We start from the raw sequence: 17,190 nt of genomic DNA, 5'->3' as shown, positions 1-17,190 counted from the left end.
TTTTTGTGCCGAAATTTTCCAAGATTCACTCGAAATCCGCAGTTTGTCTATCAATTGAAAAAGGTTATTTATAAAACTTGACGGTACGAAAGGGGAACAACTAAGCTAGAATTTTTTGATCAAAACAAACAAAGAGTCCAACCAAGCAGATTCTAGTAGACGGAGCAAAGTCAAGAAGACTCAGAGGGCGCGCGAGAGGCGTGCTAGAAACAGCGGCGCGGCGCGATTTTGCGCTTGGAATTTTTTTTAGCAAAGAATTTTGTCGACGAAAAATTGAATGGAAGAATAAAGCTTTTTGTCTTTGAGAAATTTTAGTTTTGATTCAAAAGAGATTAAAAGAAAACAACGAGGAAGATTTAACAATTTACAGTAAGTTCTTGATTTTAAGAGAGATTCAGCTTTGAATAATACTATCATAGTGATACCCTTAATTTTTTCTCCAAAAACCTGAATTCAGTCTATTTTTTGTCAGTTATGCATGATTTTTCCGAGTTTATTATAAAAAAAAACTCAAATTTCTGGCAAAATTTTATGTCTGGTACACGATTTTCGCCTTAATTTAGCAACTTGAGCAGAAATACAGTTGGTTTCCTAATTTCCGGACTAATTTTGTCCCCTGGTTTCCAAAAAATGTCCGGAAATTTGGGTCACCGGAAAAAATTTTATGTCCCACCAAGTATTCTTAAAAAAGCGTTGGTACAGGGTCAATACAAAGAGATTATGAAAGAAAAACCACCCTAAGTTATTACTCTTCTTCTTCAACCTCGCGAACAAGCTCAGCTTGCGCCCAAAAAGAAGTTAATTTAACCGTTAATTGATTCCTCTTCTAGAGAAAATGATCGCTAATCAATAAAATTTTGAAAAAAAGTCCGGAAATTTGGACAATGGTCGATTTTGTAGTGTCCCACTAAGATGCCTTAAAATCTGAAAAATGTCCAGAAATTTGGACTCCGGAAATTTGGAAACCAACTGTAATAGAATTAACAAACTGCAATCTTGGAAGTTAGAGTTTTTATCATCTAAAAATCCCGGAAGATTTATCAAGAGCGCAATTAACAATCCCAAGTACCTTTATTTGCCCATCGACAATAGTTCATCCCCTTATCACAGGACGAAGATTGGAGGGATACCCTTACTTAAAATAATCTTTCATTTCAATTCCAGAATCTTTGCTTTTTTCGTCAACTGAAGGGGTCACGTGTAGATCCGTAAATGAGGAGTTGAGTTGTTTACATAAAATTTCATGTTTTCAAGTTTTCATGAAATTTTAAATTCGTGTTTTGTTTTGAGAAGTGGGGATCGTTCGTAGTTAATCGAGGTTATGTTATCCGGATCAAGCAATTTAAAGGATCAGTGCTGACGTTTTTCCCGTTACCGTAGGACCCGGACGTTCCTTCCTCGATTTTTGTTTGAAGGGTTAACATCGTGACACCCTTATTCTTCAATCATTCAAAAAATGAAAGTTTCTACTTCAAGAATCAAGTTTTTCTGAAGATCTAGACGTTTGGACATATTTAAATAAGGTTTACGGTAAAAATTTTGGATGTGATGTCAAATAAGGGGCTCACTTTGTTAATGCTTCGGACAGAAAACCGGATTTTTCTTCTGTGGAAGTTAAGTAAAACCTTATCAATTATCCATTAATTGATTGATCCTTAAGAGACAACCCTTATTTTTGATAGAATTAACTAAGGGTATCACTATGTTAACTCAAGAGAAATTTTAAATCGGCATGAAATCAAATACTTTCAGTTGTTCCATCTGATAATTACTTTGCAATGAAGCTCTTGTCCTAGAGTTCTATTCAAATGATGACTCAATTAAGATAGCCGATAGCAAATTTATCTCCCGCTAAATTTTTAACCGACCATAAAATACATGAAACCGCTCTGATTATCCTCCAATTATCGATTACGTTATCATGTTCCAGCGATGTCTTTACTCAACAAAAATCACGTTGATCACGTGTCTCACATTTTGTCATAAAATTTTACAAAATCCGGCGCTAAGGAAATCGCTTTTTTCAAATTATTCATTTCAGGAAACGACGAAAATCATCATCTGCTGCATCATCTTTCTTCAAGTGGACTCACGTGGGTGACCAAATGCGCGGATTAGTCGGTAAGTGGACAATCATAATAGGGATAAATGGTCTTTCAGAGAGACCACGTTAATGAAAAGTCTAGTTTTTATGGGTTAATTGAATCATAAATTATGATTCATAATTAAATGTGAACTTAATTGTCTATTGATTAAAGTAAGAAATCTCCGGCTTTAACCTTGTCTAAACATGAGAATTCAACAAAGTGACACCCTTATTTTCTTTTACCATAAGGGTCTCAACATCGATAGGTTAAGGGTCTGCCTGATGAAATGAATAATTAGTTTCATCTTTCCCAAAGAACTGTCGAAATCAATGTTGACACCCTTAAGGCGCCTTAGTTTTACTAAACAAATAAGGGTGTTACTCTGTTAAGTTATCGAAAAATAGTGTGTTGAGATAAGTTGAAATTGATTGAATGTTTCTTCAGATATTTTTTGATTATTTAACACAGTAACACCCCTATTTTTCAAGATAAAACTACGGCCCATTGAGATGGAAAAAATAAGGGTGTCACTTTGTTAGAATTGAAGAAAAATCATGAAGAATGAATTGATGAGCTTTCACTAGAACAGATGTTATCAGTTTTAACCGAAAATTGTAGCTCTTCCAACACTGACAGTAACAGTACTTGGCAGCGGGGGAATCGATCATCTAGCCGGCTACCTTGGCTTCGAAAACTGCGGAACAACGCCTGTCAATTCTGATGACGGAAAGGTTAGTTACCAAATTCAACAAGTTTCGGTTCTTATTTTCGAAACGACCGCTGCTTGTTTTTCGTAAATACTGTTACAAAGGAAAACTTCTTAGATCTCCGTTTTCCGTCTTTGCTCGGACAGTATTATGCAAATAACGATAATAACTGTTTACCAAATTAAGAAATTACAAATTGGGATCTCAGTTGAAGTTCGCAAAACAAGTTTATTTTGACAGAAACAGTTATTTTTCTAACTGTTACGACAATATGCTTTTTCAAGATGGTTAATAACATAAACAGAAATTTCTTGATCCTTATCAAGTACTGTCAGCCTATTTTTAAAAAAAGAAAACATGCTTTAAAATCGAGAATTTACGGGGGTTTTCGACCAATCAGAGGCTCGTATTGTTTCCAAGAGCCAATAAAATTTTTAGTTCAAAAACTATACTGGCCTCTAATTGGTCGAAAACTCCCAGCAAGAAATTTAAATAGACTTCGATCTTTTTTCTCGAAAATAAGATTGAAATTAAAAAAATATTTTTCAAATTTTTCATTAAAAAACTGCTTCGAATTTGAAAAATCATCATCAAAAATTCAGGTCCGCTACGAGTTCCAAGATTGCGAAGGTCCAAGATGTCGACTAACATACACGTGTCTCGATGAGGACCAGGCATGGCTCACCAGTACATCAGATTTTATGCTAATTCCGTGATTTAGACAGCTCCATCCTTATTTTTACGAAGATCGTCAATAATTAATTTCATCTTTTTTTTGAATTTTGACCAGAAATGACGCTTCTTTCCCACGATTCTTGAATTAAGGGTGTCTCAAGCGTAATATCTAGACTTGCCGAAAGACTTATCTAAGGGCGTAGCACAGTGTGACAGGATTTTGGGATACTTGTATTCGGGGCTAGCTTATCTGTTCCAGGAAAGAATGAGCTCACTTTTTGTCACTTTATGTTTTTTGAAAAACATCGCTATCTTCATGTCAATATTGACTCACCACATCTTTCTTCGGTCATTATCCTAATGCCTAGCTCAAAAAGTAGGCTCTTTTAGGAGGTAGATATCAAGAATCGCCATGTTCTGTCAGACTTTTCTGCCAAAGTTTAAATAGTAACACCCTTATTTTACTTTCGAAACAAAAACTTTAGACCTTACTCTATTTCCTATGGAGGCCGAAATTTCGAATTTCAAAAAAAATTTTAGCAAAATTTTTCGTCAAAGATCGCTTACTTTCCAAAAATGATCATTTTGGCAAGAATCGGAGGTGCCAGATTTGCATTTTAGCAACTCGAAATATCAAGAAATCTAAATTTTTGGCTTCCATAGGAAATAGATAACTGCCTGAAGTTAATTTTTAGCAGAGAAAATAAGGGGGTCACTATGTTGAAAATCTGGGAAAACCCTGACAAGAAATCTGATTCTTGATATCTACCACCTGTGTAGAAGATCTGAGTCAGGTTTTTTTCTTCAAGATTAAGATTGATAAGGTTATTCTGGCGAAGCCGCTTTGCGGCTTCGTTTTTAAAAAAAGCCGCTACGCGGCTTTTCTTTTTAGATTTTTCAGAACCCTGACACAGGTTTTTACGCAGGTTTTCGAGCCTTTAATCCCTATTTATTCGTTAAAAAATAATTTTCGGAATATCGATGTGTACGCCCTTAAGTTAAGACCCTTTTTTGAGCCTTTTAAAAAAGTTCGAGCGACGAAAAAATCTTCAAAACACTTCGGTCGTTTGTCGCGGCGTTATTCACAAAGCCTGCTGCGGGCTGAGTAGAAGATGGGTGTTGGAAAATTCCTTTGGTCTGGACGACGAGCGGCTCAAGCATCTCGGCGCGGCGCAAATGTGCCACAAGAGAGTGGACAAATGCGAGGTAGGCCATTTAGAAGGTGAAAATTTTAGCTTGTACTGCATCGATGGGGACGGGAAGAAATGCGACACAAGTGGGGGGCACGTCGATATTGGCTGCCAATGCAAGGTAAATCGGAAAAGAATGATTCCAGAGCCTGTTCTGTGAAGTGAATAACTAACGATGAAGTGAATTAATCTGGCTTTGATTCAGTAATTATTCAGTAAAGAATAAAAACTGTCAAAAATTGAATTTCTTTCCCATCAAAAATCCCGTTTTTCGGCTTGTTAGGGAGCACAAATCGACGAAAAACGCGACAATTTTCACAAAAATTCGACTCAAAATTGTGATCAATCAAATGTTCGAATTTTGCTGGTAGGCCAATCAGATTTCTGGAAAAAAATCGCAAATTTCTCGATTTTTTAATTCAATTTTTGGTAACTCTTTGAATAATGAATAACAGAGCGACACCCTTAATTCTTAAAGCAAAAGTGAGAGCTGTTTAAAAGATTTTGAAACAAACGCGGGATAATCCGAGGTCTGAGCGCCGAAAATCACCCGATCGCTTATTTTCTATCAAACAACGGAATTTTCAAAAAGACAAATTTTCAAATTTCCATATTCAGCACTTTGCCAGACTTTAATAAACTGTCTTATCCGCTCCAGTTGGTTTCGCATCACATTTTTGGAACCACGTTTTTCGGTTCGTTGTTTTGGATAAAAAGACCATTATTTCATGTTTCCCCAAAATTGACACAAAGCAAAAATGATGATTTTCCTTAATTACTCAATTATCAACAATTACAAGTAATGGCTATTGGAAGTTAAGGGGTTAATACGTCATTTTTGAAGTGGCACTCCTCGTAAGTTTTAAACACAGGACTATTTAGAGCGCGTGTTTTGAGTGTACCAAAAGTGGATACTTTTAAGGGGCCCCGGAACAATCTTGTAACTTGTAACTTAGTTAATAACATTGTTGATAACATTAAATATTTTTGATTAATTCTCCAGGTAAATTTGTTTCTGCAGAGATTAATGCTATGACACCATTTGGTTACTAGTCGATAATAGAGGAGCAGAGTCTGTTGGTGTTCAAAACAGCCAAGGAAGTCGTGACATTGATCGATTTAGGATTCTACTAACGTTAAAATAGTTATTAAACCTCCGATGAGTTTTTGAGCAAAACTTCATCATCATCATCAAGTGACAAATTTCATTATCAAAAAAAATTTTTTTTCATATGTTTGTCACACCCTTAATTTCAAACAGCATTTTCTCGTTAAAAACCCTCAGGGGTCCATAAGATTTTGATATCAAAATGTGCCTAAGAAAGAGTTCTAGGGCAAAAATTGATAAGCTTAGGGATACCCTTAAGTTTTGATACTCAAATCGTCAAATAAATTATATTTAGGAAATACAGACCTTTAAATTGTTTGCTTTTTTGTCATCAGAAAATAACGTGGATGCCCTTAATTTCGTTGGATAACAATGTTGATGGCCACTTTGTCAGGCAGACTGTTAGAGGCTAATGAATCTAATAAAGGAAAGAAACGTGAGTTATGAAAATTATTGTAGCGAAAATAAGCGAACAATTAAAATCCAACAATTATCTCTTCATGGTCTTTTGATTAATAAAAACAATGAAAAACTGTTATAGAAAAAATGCGAAGCAATTAGTTGAAATCAGCTTGTTTGAAGTCAAGTTTAGAGCTAAACCAAAACTATCTTTATTTTTCTAAAAAGGATAAGCGTTTTCTGGTCAATAATAACGAGCGGCGCGCTGGCTAGTGGACCAGGGTCTAATGACTTTTCCGCGAGTTTTGAATGAACACGGGCCGCGCTGATAACTTTACTTGAGGAATACTTGAGTATAAAGTTACGTCGGAAAATTAGATTAGCGCCCCTGCATCTCGCTACGAATTCGAATTTCTAATTTCGAAAACACAAAAAAGAGTTGGCTTGTCTTAAGGGATCCCCCCCCCCAACAAATAAATTTTCGTAAAAATTTTCGGAAGGGAGGGGGGAATCCCTTAAATAAAAAATTGTCGATCGAAGTTCGAAAAAAGGGGCCCATGATTGTCAACTTTCAACTCAAAAGCAAATTGACAATCTTGGGCCCCTCTTTTGAAGTCTGATCGACAATTCTAGACATTAATAAATAGGTCAAGTCCTGTCTATTCGTGTCTTTGTCTAGTTAGGACTCTCAAGTCCGAACTAAGCATGTCTATAAAAAGTTAATTTAATCACCATCATCATCAAGGGTAGCTCCTTAATTGCCACCTTGTTAACGCTTGAACGCATATTGCGCAGATTTCTGCGCAGAGCACCTTCGAAGCTCGATAACTCAAACTTTACATGATCAAAATTTAAAATGACCCCCACTTTTCAGACTCGTTTTCGATGAGGAATCTGAATCTGACATCAAAAAAATTTTTTTACCTCGGGTTAAAATTTTGGCTTCAGAGCGAAAATTTCCGTCGAGTTCAAATCCTCAAAATTTTACAAGTAAACTGACTCTTTTTGACGAGATCAGTTATTTTTTCATGGTTTATTAAAATTTCAGTAAAAGCTAACCTCTAAAAACGATCAAAATGACGACTTATTCTTAAAATAATACCTTCTTTTGCATTTGATTCGATCAAACTTGAAAAAATGGCATATTTTTGGGCAATACTCGAAATCACCTGTTCTAGCTAGGTTCAGGTTAGGGTTAGGACTCAAAACTATATTTTTCTTGTCGCCAAGCGTCTCAGCTTTAATTAGGTATCTTCAATATTCTTAAATCTTTTAAAAAGTCGAGGCTAGAACCCTTCAAAGGCACTGCGCAGAAATCTGCGCAATATGCGTTCAGCGAAACTTTTCAAACGTGCGTTCAAGCGTTAAATGATTCAAACAGAAAGATGCTTATTCGATAGTTTATTTAATTCATCAACAGAACAATTTCATTTTCTTTTAATTCGCGCGTTTTCACCCAAAACGACTCCAACACAAACAACCCGCTCATTTCTGTTGATCTTTGCGCTCGTTGTTACGTGAATCTGACTAATTAATTCATCGAAATCTATTTTTATCTATTTTCAGTTTCTCTGCAACGACGGCTTTTCCTACAAAAAGGAGCATTACGAGCACAGTTCGTACATGTGCGTAAATGAACGCTGGAGCGCGAAGATGATTCGAATCGCTGGCAGGAAGATTTCGTCGATGAAGGATCACACCCCCTGCCATTGAAAATATGCAAAAAAATGAGAAAAATAGTGAAAATTTTGAAAATTACTGTAAATAAATTCTTTACAAAGCTGAAAATTCGATTCATAAGCTCTTCGAAATCCTGTGTAAAAACCTGAGTCAGGGTCTGTATCCTGTTTTTTGAGCTCCTAACCTGAGTTTGACGACAAAATTATTCTTTTTCTTGGTGGAAGACCTGTATTCCCAGCTCAGGGTCCTGAGTCAGGACCTGACTTGAAACCTGTTTCTGTGAAGATCAGGGATCGACCCTAAGGAAAACCAACTCCCAGAAAGCTGAGCTGAGATGTCCAGAAGTTGAGTTAAATTTGAACTTCGATGGAAAGCCCATCTTATAAATTCCTTCAAGTAAGAGCAGCTTGAAGCTCTCAGAGTAATTGTAGTGATCTGGGAGAATATGTTCTAAACTGGCAACGGATTCTAGTGGTTAGCCATTCGCTTTATTGGACATTCCGTGCGTCTTGTTCTTGACAATAACATTCTTCCTTTTCGTGGTTTTTCTTTAAATGTGCACTAGAATTTGTGGGTTCTGTTGGTCGGCATGAGTCAGAAAAGGACCATTCTCGACAACTATGTCTGGAGTAAATTTGGTGCGGAGCAAACTGCGTGAAAAACCTGAGTCAGGGTTTGAAAGAGACTTTTTTTACTTTCAGACCCTGACTCAGGTTTTCTACGCAGGAGCACAACCTGTGTTTCTGATCAAAATTAAGGCTTTTATGAAATTTTTCTGAGTCAGGAATCCTGACACTGATCATAGTTCACAGGAACTGAGCTAGAAGCACAGGGCAAGTGTTCATTTAGAAAAAACGTAGATATCCTTAATTTCTTCACTTCTATATAATTTCCTGAACCTTACGATATAAAAGTGAAGATAAAGCCACGAGCTTCCGTCCATCTAAAACCCTGAAACCTGCAATTTTTCGAGCTGGCGATTCCGAAATTACGCGCGTTGGAAATTCGTTCACTGGAAATTTTCGCGCAACGCAATTAGAGCGTAACTGCGGTACTTTGCGAAATCTTAAACCGTTTTCCTGGCTCCCACAAAACCGCCCTCAAAGTCGAATATTTCCGACGTGTGGCGGAATAAAAGAAGAATCTCGCGAGAATGCGACGAACCGCGTCTTTTCGCGGAAAATCGATGTGAAAAAAATATCGCGAAATTAATACTAATACAATAAGGCCTAAAAATATCTACATAGAAATAAGGGTATCCGCCCAAAAACTACATCCGAAGTGCTCATTATCGATTAAGGGAGTGAATCCCTTAAGTTTCTTTCCTAATCGCCTATTCCCGAAAGCTAACTGTACTCCACTCTGATGACCGCTAATTAATGGACAATTCAACCTCTTAATACCCTAAGGTAGACCCTTAGGAAAGAAAAATATGAATCATAAAGGGCCTTTCGTGATAACGGGAAAACAACAACAGAAAAATGGACCAACCTCGATTCCCTTCACGAATCTTGGGTTGGGATTCGATCATTTTTGTGAAGTATTTAGGCTTGTTTATTACAGTAATCATCATAATTGAAGCTTACAGTAAATTACAGTTGTATCATCTTGGTGAGCTCTAGAAGGATTTAGGCGGTCAAAACATGTGTTGGTAAATAATAGTTAGGCAAAATCGGGATGGTTCCATTTTTGGTTCCAAATTGGTGGTTCAAAAAGTGGTTCAACTCTTCCTACTGTTGAGGAGCACCCATGAGCGCTTGTTTGACGTGTTGGCTTTTCATGTGGAGGTCCCTTGTAAATTCATGTTGAAATGGAGGAAATGAAAGCGCTCTTGAATTTTACCTGAGATTATCTTGTTCTTTGGCGATTTTCTTGCTAACATCGTTTACCGTTTGCGAGCAACTAAAGGGGATATTTAGTTGAAAAGAGAAGGAAAAGGTTGTACCGTTTGAGCTCAGTTTCCATGTGGGATTTTCGATTCTTGATCGTCGCCAGGGCGAGTTCGCGCTCTTGCTTGACCAAGACCGGGCCCAAGAGCTTGTAGATTGTCGCATCATCACCGATCAGCTCTAGAAACAAGATTAAACACAGGGAAAAACGGGCAAGTTTAAAATTGATTATCGAAAGTCTGCTAAATCCGTGTCAAGAGGTCGGCAACCCGAAATAACCTGAGTCAGGACTATGAAAATGCAGATGCTCTATGAGCTTCTTTCAGGACCCTGACTCAGGTCTCTTACACAGGCCTGCGTCTCCCGCTCAGGACTTACCTAGTTCATCCAAAACAACCTTCGTCTCGCTGAGCTGAGCCTCCAACGCTCCGATTTTCTTCCCCGCGTTGTCTCGTTCCTTCGTCAATTCTCCGACCTTTTCCGCCTGAGTTTCAAGCTCCTTCTGCATGTTTTCCAAAATGTACTGATAATCATTCGCCACCATTCTACAAACAAGAAACTTGTCAGAAAACAAATCTAATTTGTCTAAAAACAAAATCAAGCGCCCTTGATTTCAATTTAGCGCCAATTAATCGTGTCATTCTAGCGCTTTAGAAGCGAGGAAAAAGAAAGTGAACGTCTGTGTTTTTCTTTCCGAAGAAAGATAACCACTCGCGTTTGACGTTTTTGGAAGGTCGCGAAAATAATATTTTAGCTTTGAAGAGAGCGTATCGCCATTTTGCCGCGCTACTGTTTTGGAGCATTTCCTGAGTCAGGTTTCTTCATTTGCTCAGCAACCTGTGTAGAAAACCTGAGTCAGGCTTAGGGTCTAATAAAAGCCGCTACGCGGCTTTTTATCTCAGCTATTCAGAACCTGACTCAGGATTTCTACACAGGTTTTGAGGATCAACTTTGAATTCAAACAAAAACAAAACTTGAACGCTCTTGAATCGACCGACTCAGAGCGGGGGCTGTCTAAGTATAGAGAACGCTGAGTTGAGCGTAATTCAAAATGCAAATTCAACAGCTTAGCCCGACCCACAGGTTCTTTGTTTCATTTTCACGGCGACGGGGCTTCGCAGAACGCGCCATTTCACCACTTTGTTGCGCTCAACCGAGCAATTAACAGCACTTTTTTGAGCTTATTGAATCTTTCTTTGGTGAACTTTCTATGCTAAAATGATGAATTTTCTTTCAAAGCTAACATGTTGACTCCCTTATTCCAAAAAAATTGATTAAACTGGAGAAGCCGCTAGCGGCTTTGAGCTTGTAAGAGATGAGGGCGGCTTTTTATGGAAAATTGTCCTTCCTTACTAAGGTGACACCCTTATTTCGAAATGCAAAATATTCATTTTAAATGCTATTTTTGAACTGACAGTAATCGACAGTAATTATGCTTGTATTGGCAGTTATTTGCAGTATTTATCAGATTTCATGGCGGCGCGTCTGTCTAGCAGACAAGCGTGGAGCCGTCCTTTTTTCTTCGCGATTTCGACCTCTTTGATGTCGTTCTTGTTGATCTTCATTTTCATATCTTGCCAGTGTTGATACTTCTTGGCGATTTTGAGCTCGACATCGGCCGCGTCGCCTTGTTCTTCGAAAGGAACGACGTTTACTTCGGGCTTGGGAATGTTCGTGCGGATGCTCAGGTAGTTTCCCTAGCAAAAAGAAAGGGATGTTAGAATAGATGCTGTTTGATTGCAAAATTTGATAATTACGAATTGGGGAGAATGGATTTTCGTGGAGGCTCGTGGCGAAACATGTTTTGGGAACATGGCTTTCTCTTGTCATTTTTGTAATTTTGTAAGCTAATCAGGAATTACGAGAATTATATAGTAATTATATAGTGATTCTAGTGCCAATGCTAAGAGGTTCTACATTCGTTACCCGATTATTAGTTGAAAGAGGGTTTATGTCAATGACTACGCTTGCTGACACCCTTATTTTCTAGTCCATTACTCGGCAACCAGCCTAAAACCTGAGTCAGGTACTACCCTGAGGTCGGCGACCCATCTTTCAAAGATGGGAATGATGGGAAAGATTGGTTAGGGGAAAGGTGGGAAAGATGGGTTTTTGTCTTTTTTCCCTCACCCATCTTTTGGTCTGAATGATGGGAAAGATGGGTTTTCAAAAGATGGGTGTCAAAGATGGGAAAGATGGGTTCGAAAGATGGGAAAGATGGCTTTCGCCTATGAAAGAAAAATGTACTCCCAGCTTAATTTCCTGATTTTATGTTTTCGAAATACTGGAACTTGAAGTATCAGCTCGGGAAGCTTTCTTTGGCTGCTTTTTGCTGCTAACCCATCTTTGGAACCCACCTTTCCCATCTTTAAGGAAACCCAACTTTCCCATCTTTGAAACCCATCTTTCCCATCTTTCGGAAAACCCATCTTTCCCTTTCCCATCTTTTGTTTAAAAGATGGGTTGCCGACCCCAGATACTACCAAAGATACGCTCAAATTCTTTGTTTTCAAGAGAATAACGCCTCTCTTCTAAATGAGAAACTTGGAGATAATGGGCAAACAAAAATTTCACAAATTCCTCCATCTCCAATCTGTGGCCTTGTTTATATGAGAAAGAATCCAGGGAGCGCGCCTTAATTACCTCTTCTGCATTTCGCTTCGTCGCAACTAGATCGCCCTCTTCGTTGAACTCAATAAAGCAGCCATTCGAGGCGATCAGGGCGCATTTTTCTTTTCCATCGACTTTTTGCCAAACTAGAATTCAGCGATGAGTCGATGACGCCACATTTTAATTAATCCGATCGAAGAGTGACCAGTAATCCAGTTTTCTCTCAGTTCAATTTCGGTCGTACCTGGTTCAAATTGCTCCAGCGGGGTAATTGCATCCGATCTGCCGATGACGAGGCCTTGCTTGTCCACGCCGAGATACTTTCCGTAGCCAGATTTCAAGGCGATCTTCGTGTTTGATATTTTCGATAGAAAGTACTGTTCTTTCCAAATGGTTTTCTAGGATAGGCTCCGCAACTCGAAAACCTGCGTAAAAACCTGTGTTAAAACAGTCAAGCTTTAACAGGACCCTGACTCAGGTTTCTGCGCAAGTATCTGAGCCTTTCTTTTTCTTGACTAGAGTAGAAAATAAGCCCCGTTTTTGACTACTGTAATCGAAATAAGCACTTTATTTTGACTCACACTTCCAGGGAGCCGTCTAAAATGAATGAAACAATGTAAAACAGTGTGTAAAACCATTTCCTTCGGGTGCTGGGGCGCCTCCCTCGTCCTTTCTGGGCGCGCCAAGCGTAAACAAGCCCGTGTCCAACGAGAAAACATATGTTCGATCGCCGAATTCAAGCGCCGTCAGCCCTGGTTTCATCATTTCCACATCGCTGTACTGAAACAGCTTGTTATTTGAACGCAAAATATTTTAGAAAAAGCATCAAATAGACCGAAGGGACAAGAAAAAACTATTTCGTCATCATTTTAACCTGTTCTTGCAGGTTAAACCAAGATACCAAATAAAACCCCGTAATACGAAAAAATAGAAGAAAGGTGTATTTTGGAATAAATCGCAAATAAGCCTCGTCAAAATAACTTTTGAAGAAAAAGCTTGAATAGAAAATTTTAGTCTGGCGTTGATTTATTTGAAAAAGCAGAAAATGACAAGTTCACAGAAAGGGTTAAAGAAATCAGCAGTTAGGCTCGCTGATGGGACAGATGCCGTTGCGACAGATGTGGACGTGGCAGACCATCTTCATCTCCGTTGTTTCGCGATTTTCGTTTCCAGAGAATTGGAAAGCGTGGTAAGAGAGCTTGAATTGGTCGGTCACTTCGAATTCTTGGGCGACCGCGTCGTTGTTGACCACAGAATTGGCGCAGCCATCTTTGAACACGTCGAAAGAAGCGGTGGTGTCGTAGCTTGGCCCTTGGACTTGGCAGCTATCAACGGTGAAGGAAATTCCGTCAATGGGAGTAGCCAGCGACATTCCAAAGAAAACTTCTTCTCCGACGACTTGGACGTCTGTAGAGTCGACTTCCTGGCTAAAATCGTCGTCGGTGAAAAAGTCGGCGTTGAATTCGAATGTTCCCATTCCAGATGAGCCAACTTCTTGCACCGCTGGAGAATTGGTGTAGTTTCCAGAGGTGACTTCAGAGACGAAAGCAGAGAATCGGCACTTTTTATATTTATAAAACGGTTTTTATGGGGCAGACTTTTTGGTTGGCAACAAGTAAAATGGCTTCTTATGGGCTAAAAGAGAGAAAAATCCTACAATGCTTTACAAATTTCCTGAGCTTCGATGTTGACATCGGAATTGAGGTCGATTCCATAGTTGTTGTGTCGAGAAAGAACGCTGATGGTATTCTTGAAGACAATATCGTCACCTTCAGTAGAAGTCGTCGTCGCGCAGCCATCAAGTGGAGTTTCAATCAAGAACTTATCGTTGTCGAAGTCTCGTTGAGAAGTGCAGTTTTGCTGGTCGAAAGCAAGGGTGATCGAATCGCTTGGGTCGCCAGTGTAGATGCACAAGTCGAGTTCCAGCGCCATCCCAGTCTGATCGCAAGTGATCGCCATCTTCGCCGGATCGGGAGTGCAAGTGACCCCGTCATCCTTCAAAATCCAACAGGAAGGGCATTCGCAGACGTTGGTGTGTCCATTACAGTAGTGGGAACAGCCACCATTATTTCCGTCGGCGCAACTTGCCGCGGCCTTTTTGGAGTGATAAAAATTTAATAATAGAGGACCCTAGACTCAGCTACCTGTCGCAGTGTGTCATTCTTTGCTTTATTTCCTATATACAGAGATGAGTCAGGGTCTTCAAAAGGCTTAAGAGAAGCTGACTCAGGTTTTAACAAAGGCCAAAAGCCTGTCACACTTTTTCAGTCAAAGAACTAATTTTTTCTCTTTTTATCAAGCTTCCTTTGCAGCCAAGCAAAAAACAGGGAAATACTTCATCTCAGATTATCTCCAAGTATGAGAAGCATTTCTTCACGTTCAATCTTTTATATTGGCAGTGAATTGTGACAAGACTCGCTCGGCGCGACTGCCGAGATCGCTCGCAAAAACAATAATTCTCAAAACAGCGAAACCCGCGCTGTTGAAAAACAACCCTTCATTTGAAGCCTCACCTTGTACCATCCAGCGTGGAGCTCTTCGTCTTCATCGATGCCCTCGTTCAGCTTTCTTTTTCGCGCTTTTTTCTCCTTTTTCGCCTTCTTCTTCGCCCGGCGTTTTTCGTCTGTATCGTCGCCTTTTAGCTTCAGTTTGCCCGATTTCACTTTTTTGTATACTAGGGTTGGCCATCTTTGGGTCGAGGTCACGTGGGGTGAAAAATTTGGTCATATTTAGATTCCTCGGGTCAAAAAACATATCCTCCGAAAGAATTAGCCGGATTGACCAATCAGGTAGCTCGTGGCTATTGGAAAACCTAATTTTTTTGAAATATTCTTGACTTGTTGAAGAAAATCGTTCCTGAAATCTGATTGGACAATAGTTGATGATCATTTTAAATAAGTTTTTGTTGCTTAGCGTCTAAGCAATATAAACATAAAAATACAACATAAAAAATTAATCATATTTCGGATTGGTGGGCGGAAACCTTCACTGGACCCATGGAATTTCACCTCACTAGCTTCACATTTTGAAAAATTTTATACAGTAAGATCCCTGACGCGGTCGATTTGATATGTGGATTTAATAGCCTAGTGTCTGAGCTTTATTTTAAGTACCTGAACTTTTGAATAGCAGGTGGGAAAAAAATTTGGCAGCCCGACAAAGATAGGTTAAAAAATCGAAAAATTGAAAAATTGCGAATAATGGATGGCACTTATTAAGAAATCGTCTAACACTTTATTTTTTTTTTTCAAGATAGTGATTAATAATGACGTAAAAAAGAGTCACAAGATCGAAAAAATATATATTAAGGGTGTCAACATCGATTTCCGTATTTTTCTGCGTCAGTTAAGGCACCTTCCGCTCATAATTAGGATCTGAGTTTTCGACAAGTTTTAGTCTAAAACTTTTAGATTAAACCTTATTATTTAGCATGACTTTGGCAAAATAGTAAACGAATAATTCGTTTAACCCCGCCGCCCCTTCAAAGAACACTAAAAAGACGAATTTCACCAATTTTTTTCCTTCGGGCCGTCTCAGCCCCGTTCCTTGATTTTTAACATTAAGGGGCTTGACGGCCCTTCGGGCCGTCTCAGCCCCGTTCCTTGATTTTTAACATTAAGGGGCTTGACGGCCCTTCGGGCCGTCTCAGCCCCGTTCCTTGATTTTTAACATTAAGGGGCTTGACGGCCCTTCGGGCCGTCTCAGCCCCGTTCCTTGATTTTTTACATTAAGGGGCTTGACGGCCCTTCGGGCCGTCTCAGCCCCGTTCCTTGATTTTTAACATTAAGGGCTTGACGGCCCTTCGGGCCGTCTCAGCCCCGTTCCTTGATTTTTAACATTAAGGGCTTGACGGCCCTTCGGGCCGTCTCAGCCCCGTTCCTTGATTTTTAACATTAAGGGGCTTGACGGCCCTTCGGGCCGTCTCAGCCCCGTTCCTTGATTTTTAACATTAAGGGCTTGACGGCCCTTCGGGCCGTCTCAGCCCCGTTCCTTGATTTTTAACATTAAGGGGCTTGACGGCCCTTCGGGCCGTCTCAGCCCCGTTCCTTGATTTTTAACATTAAGGGGCTTGACGGCCCTTCGGGCCGTCTCAGCCCCGTTCCTTGATTTTTAACATTAAGGGGCTTGACGGCCCTTCGGGCCGTCTCAGCCCCGTTCCTTGATTTTTAACATTAAGGGCTTGACGGCCCTTCGGGCCGTCTCAGCCCCGTTCCTTGATTTTTAACATTAAGGGCTTGACGGCCCTTCGGGCCGTCTCAGCCCCGTTCCTTGATTTTTAACATTAAGGGCTTGACGGCCCTTCGGGCCGTCTCAGCCCCGTTCCTTGATTTTTAACATTAAGGGGCTTGACGGCCCTTCGGGCCGTCTCAGCCCCGTTCCTTGATTTTTAACATTAAGGGGCTTGACGGCCCTTCGGGCCGTCTCAGCCCCGTTCCTTGATTTTTAACATTAAGGGGCTTGACGGCCCTTCGGGCCGTCTCAGCCCCGTTCCTTGATTTTTAACATTAAGGGGCTTGACGGCCCTTCGGGCCGTCTCAGCCCCGTTCCTTGATTTTTAACATTAAGGGGCTTGACGGCCCTTCGGGCCGTCTCAGCCCCGTTCCTTGATTTTTAACATTAAGGGCTTGACGGCCCTTCGGGCCGTCTCAGCCCCGTTCCTTGATTTTTAACATTAAGGGCTTGACGGCCCTTCGGGCCGTCTCAGCCCCGTTCCTTGATTTTTAACATTAAGGGGCTTGACGGCCCTTCGGGCCGTCTCAGCCCCGTTCCTTGATTTTTAACATTAAGGGGCTTGACGGCCCTTCGGGCCGTCTCAGCCCCGTTCCTTGATTTTTAACATTAAGG

At 40.0% G+C, this 17,190-nt stretch overlaps 3 protein-coding genes across 3 annotated transcripts; 1 reads left to right on the top strand and 2 right to left on the bottom strand.

The window, feature by feature from the left end:
* Window positions 1–254: 254 nt before the first annotated feature.
* LOC145696738 (uncharacterized) lies at window positions 255–7,943 on the top strand. The gene is made up of 6 exons (XM_081773823.1): window positions 255–369; window positions 2,042–2,121; window positions 2,706–2,818; window positions 3,397–3,468; window positions 4,499–4,780; window positions 7,733–7,943. Exons 2-6 carry the CDS (start codon window positions 2,106–2,108, stop codon window positions 7,877–7,879), a joined length of 630 nt encoding a protein of 209 aa, XP_081629949.1. The 5' UTR covers window positions 255–369; window positions 2,042–2,105; the 3' UTR covers window positions 7,880–7,943.
* A 1,444-nt stretch (window positions 7,944–9,387) lies between these two features.
* LOC145698653 (prefoldin subunit 6-like) lies at window positions 9,388–10,276 on the bottom strand. The gene is made up of 4 exons (XM_081775869.1): window positions 10,114–10,276; window positions 9,792–9,915; window positions 9,689–9,748; window positions 9,388–9,637 (listed from the first exon to the last, which is right to left on the bottom strand). The coding sequence occupies exons 1-4, from the start codon at window positions 10,241–10,243 to the stop codon at window positions 9,577–9,579; spliced, it is 375 nt and encodes a 124-aa protein (XP_081631995.1). The 5' UTR covers window positions 10,244–10,276; the 3' UTR covers window positions 9,388–9,576.
* Window positions 10,277–11,129: 853 nt separating this feature from the next.
* On the bottom strand, window positions 11,130–15,019 carry LOC145697397 (protein FRG1-like). The gene is made up of 5 exons (XM_081774591.1): window positions 14,859–15,019; window positions 12,981–13,125; window positions 12,590–12,727; window positions 12,379–12,491; window positions 11,130–11,432 (listed from the first exon to the last, which is right to left on the bottom strand). The coding sequence occupies exons 2-5, from the start codon at window positions 13,108–13,110 to the stop codon at window positions 11,184–11,186; spliced, it is 630 nt and encodes a 209-aa protein (XP_081630717.1). The 5' UTR covers window positions 13,111–13,125; window positions 14,859–15,019; the 3' UTR covers window positions 11,130–11,183.
* Window positions 15,020–17,190: the final 2,171 nt, after the last annotated feature.

This window comes from Oikopleura dioica, chromosome 2 (assembly GCF_907165135.1).
Source record: "Oikopleura dioica chromosome 2, OKI2018_I68_1.0, whole genome shotgun sequence".
Lineage (NCBI taxonomy): Eukaryota > Metazoa > Chordata > Appendicularia > Copelata > Oikopleuridae > Oikopleura > Oikopleura dioica.
This window is presented reverse-complemented; position numbering and strand designations above follow the sequence as displayed.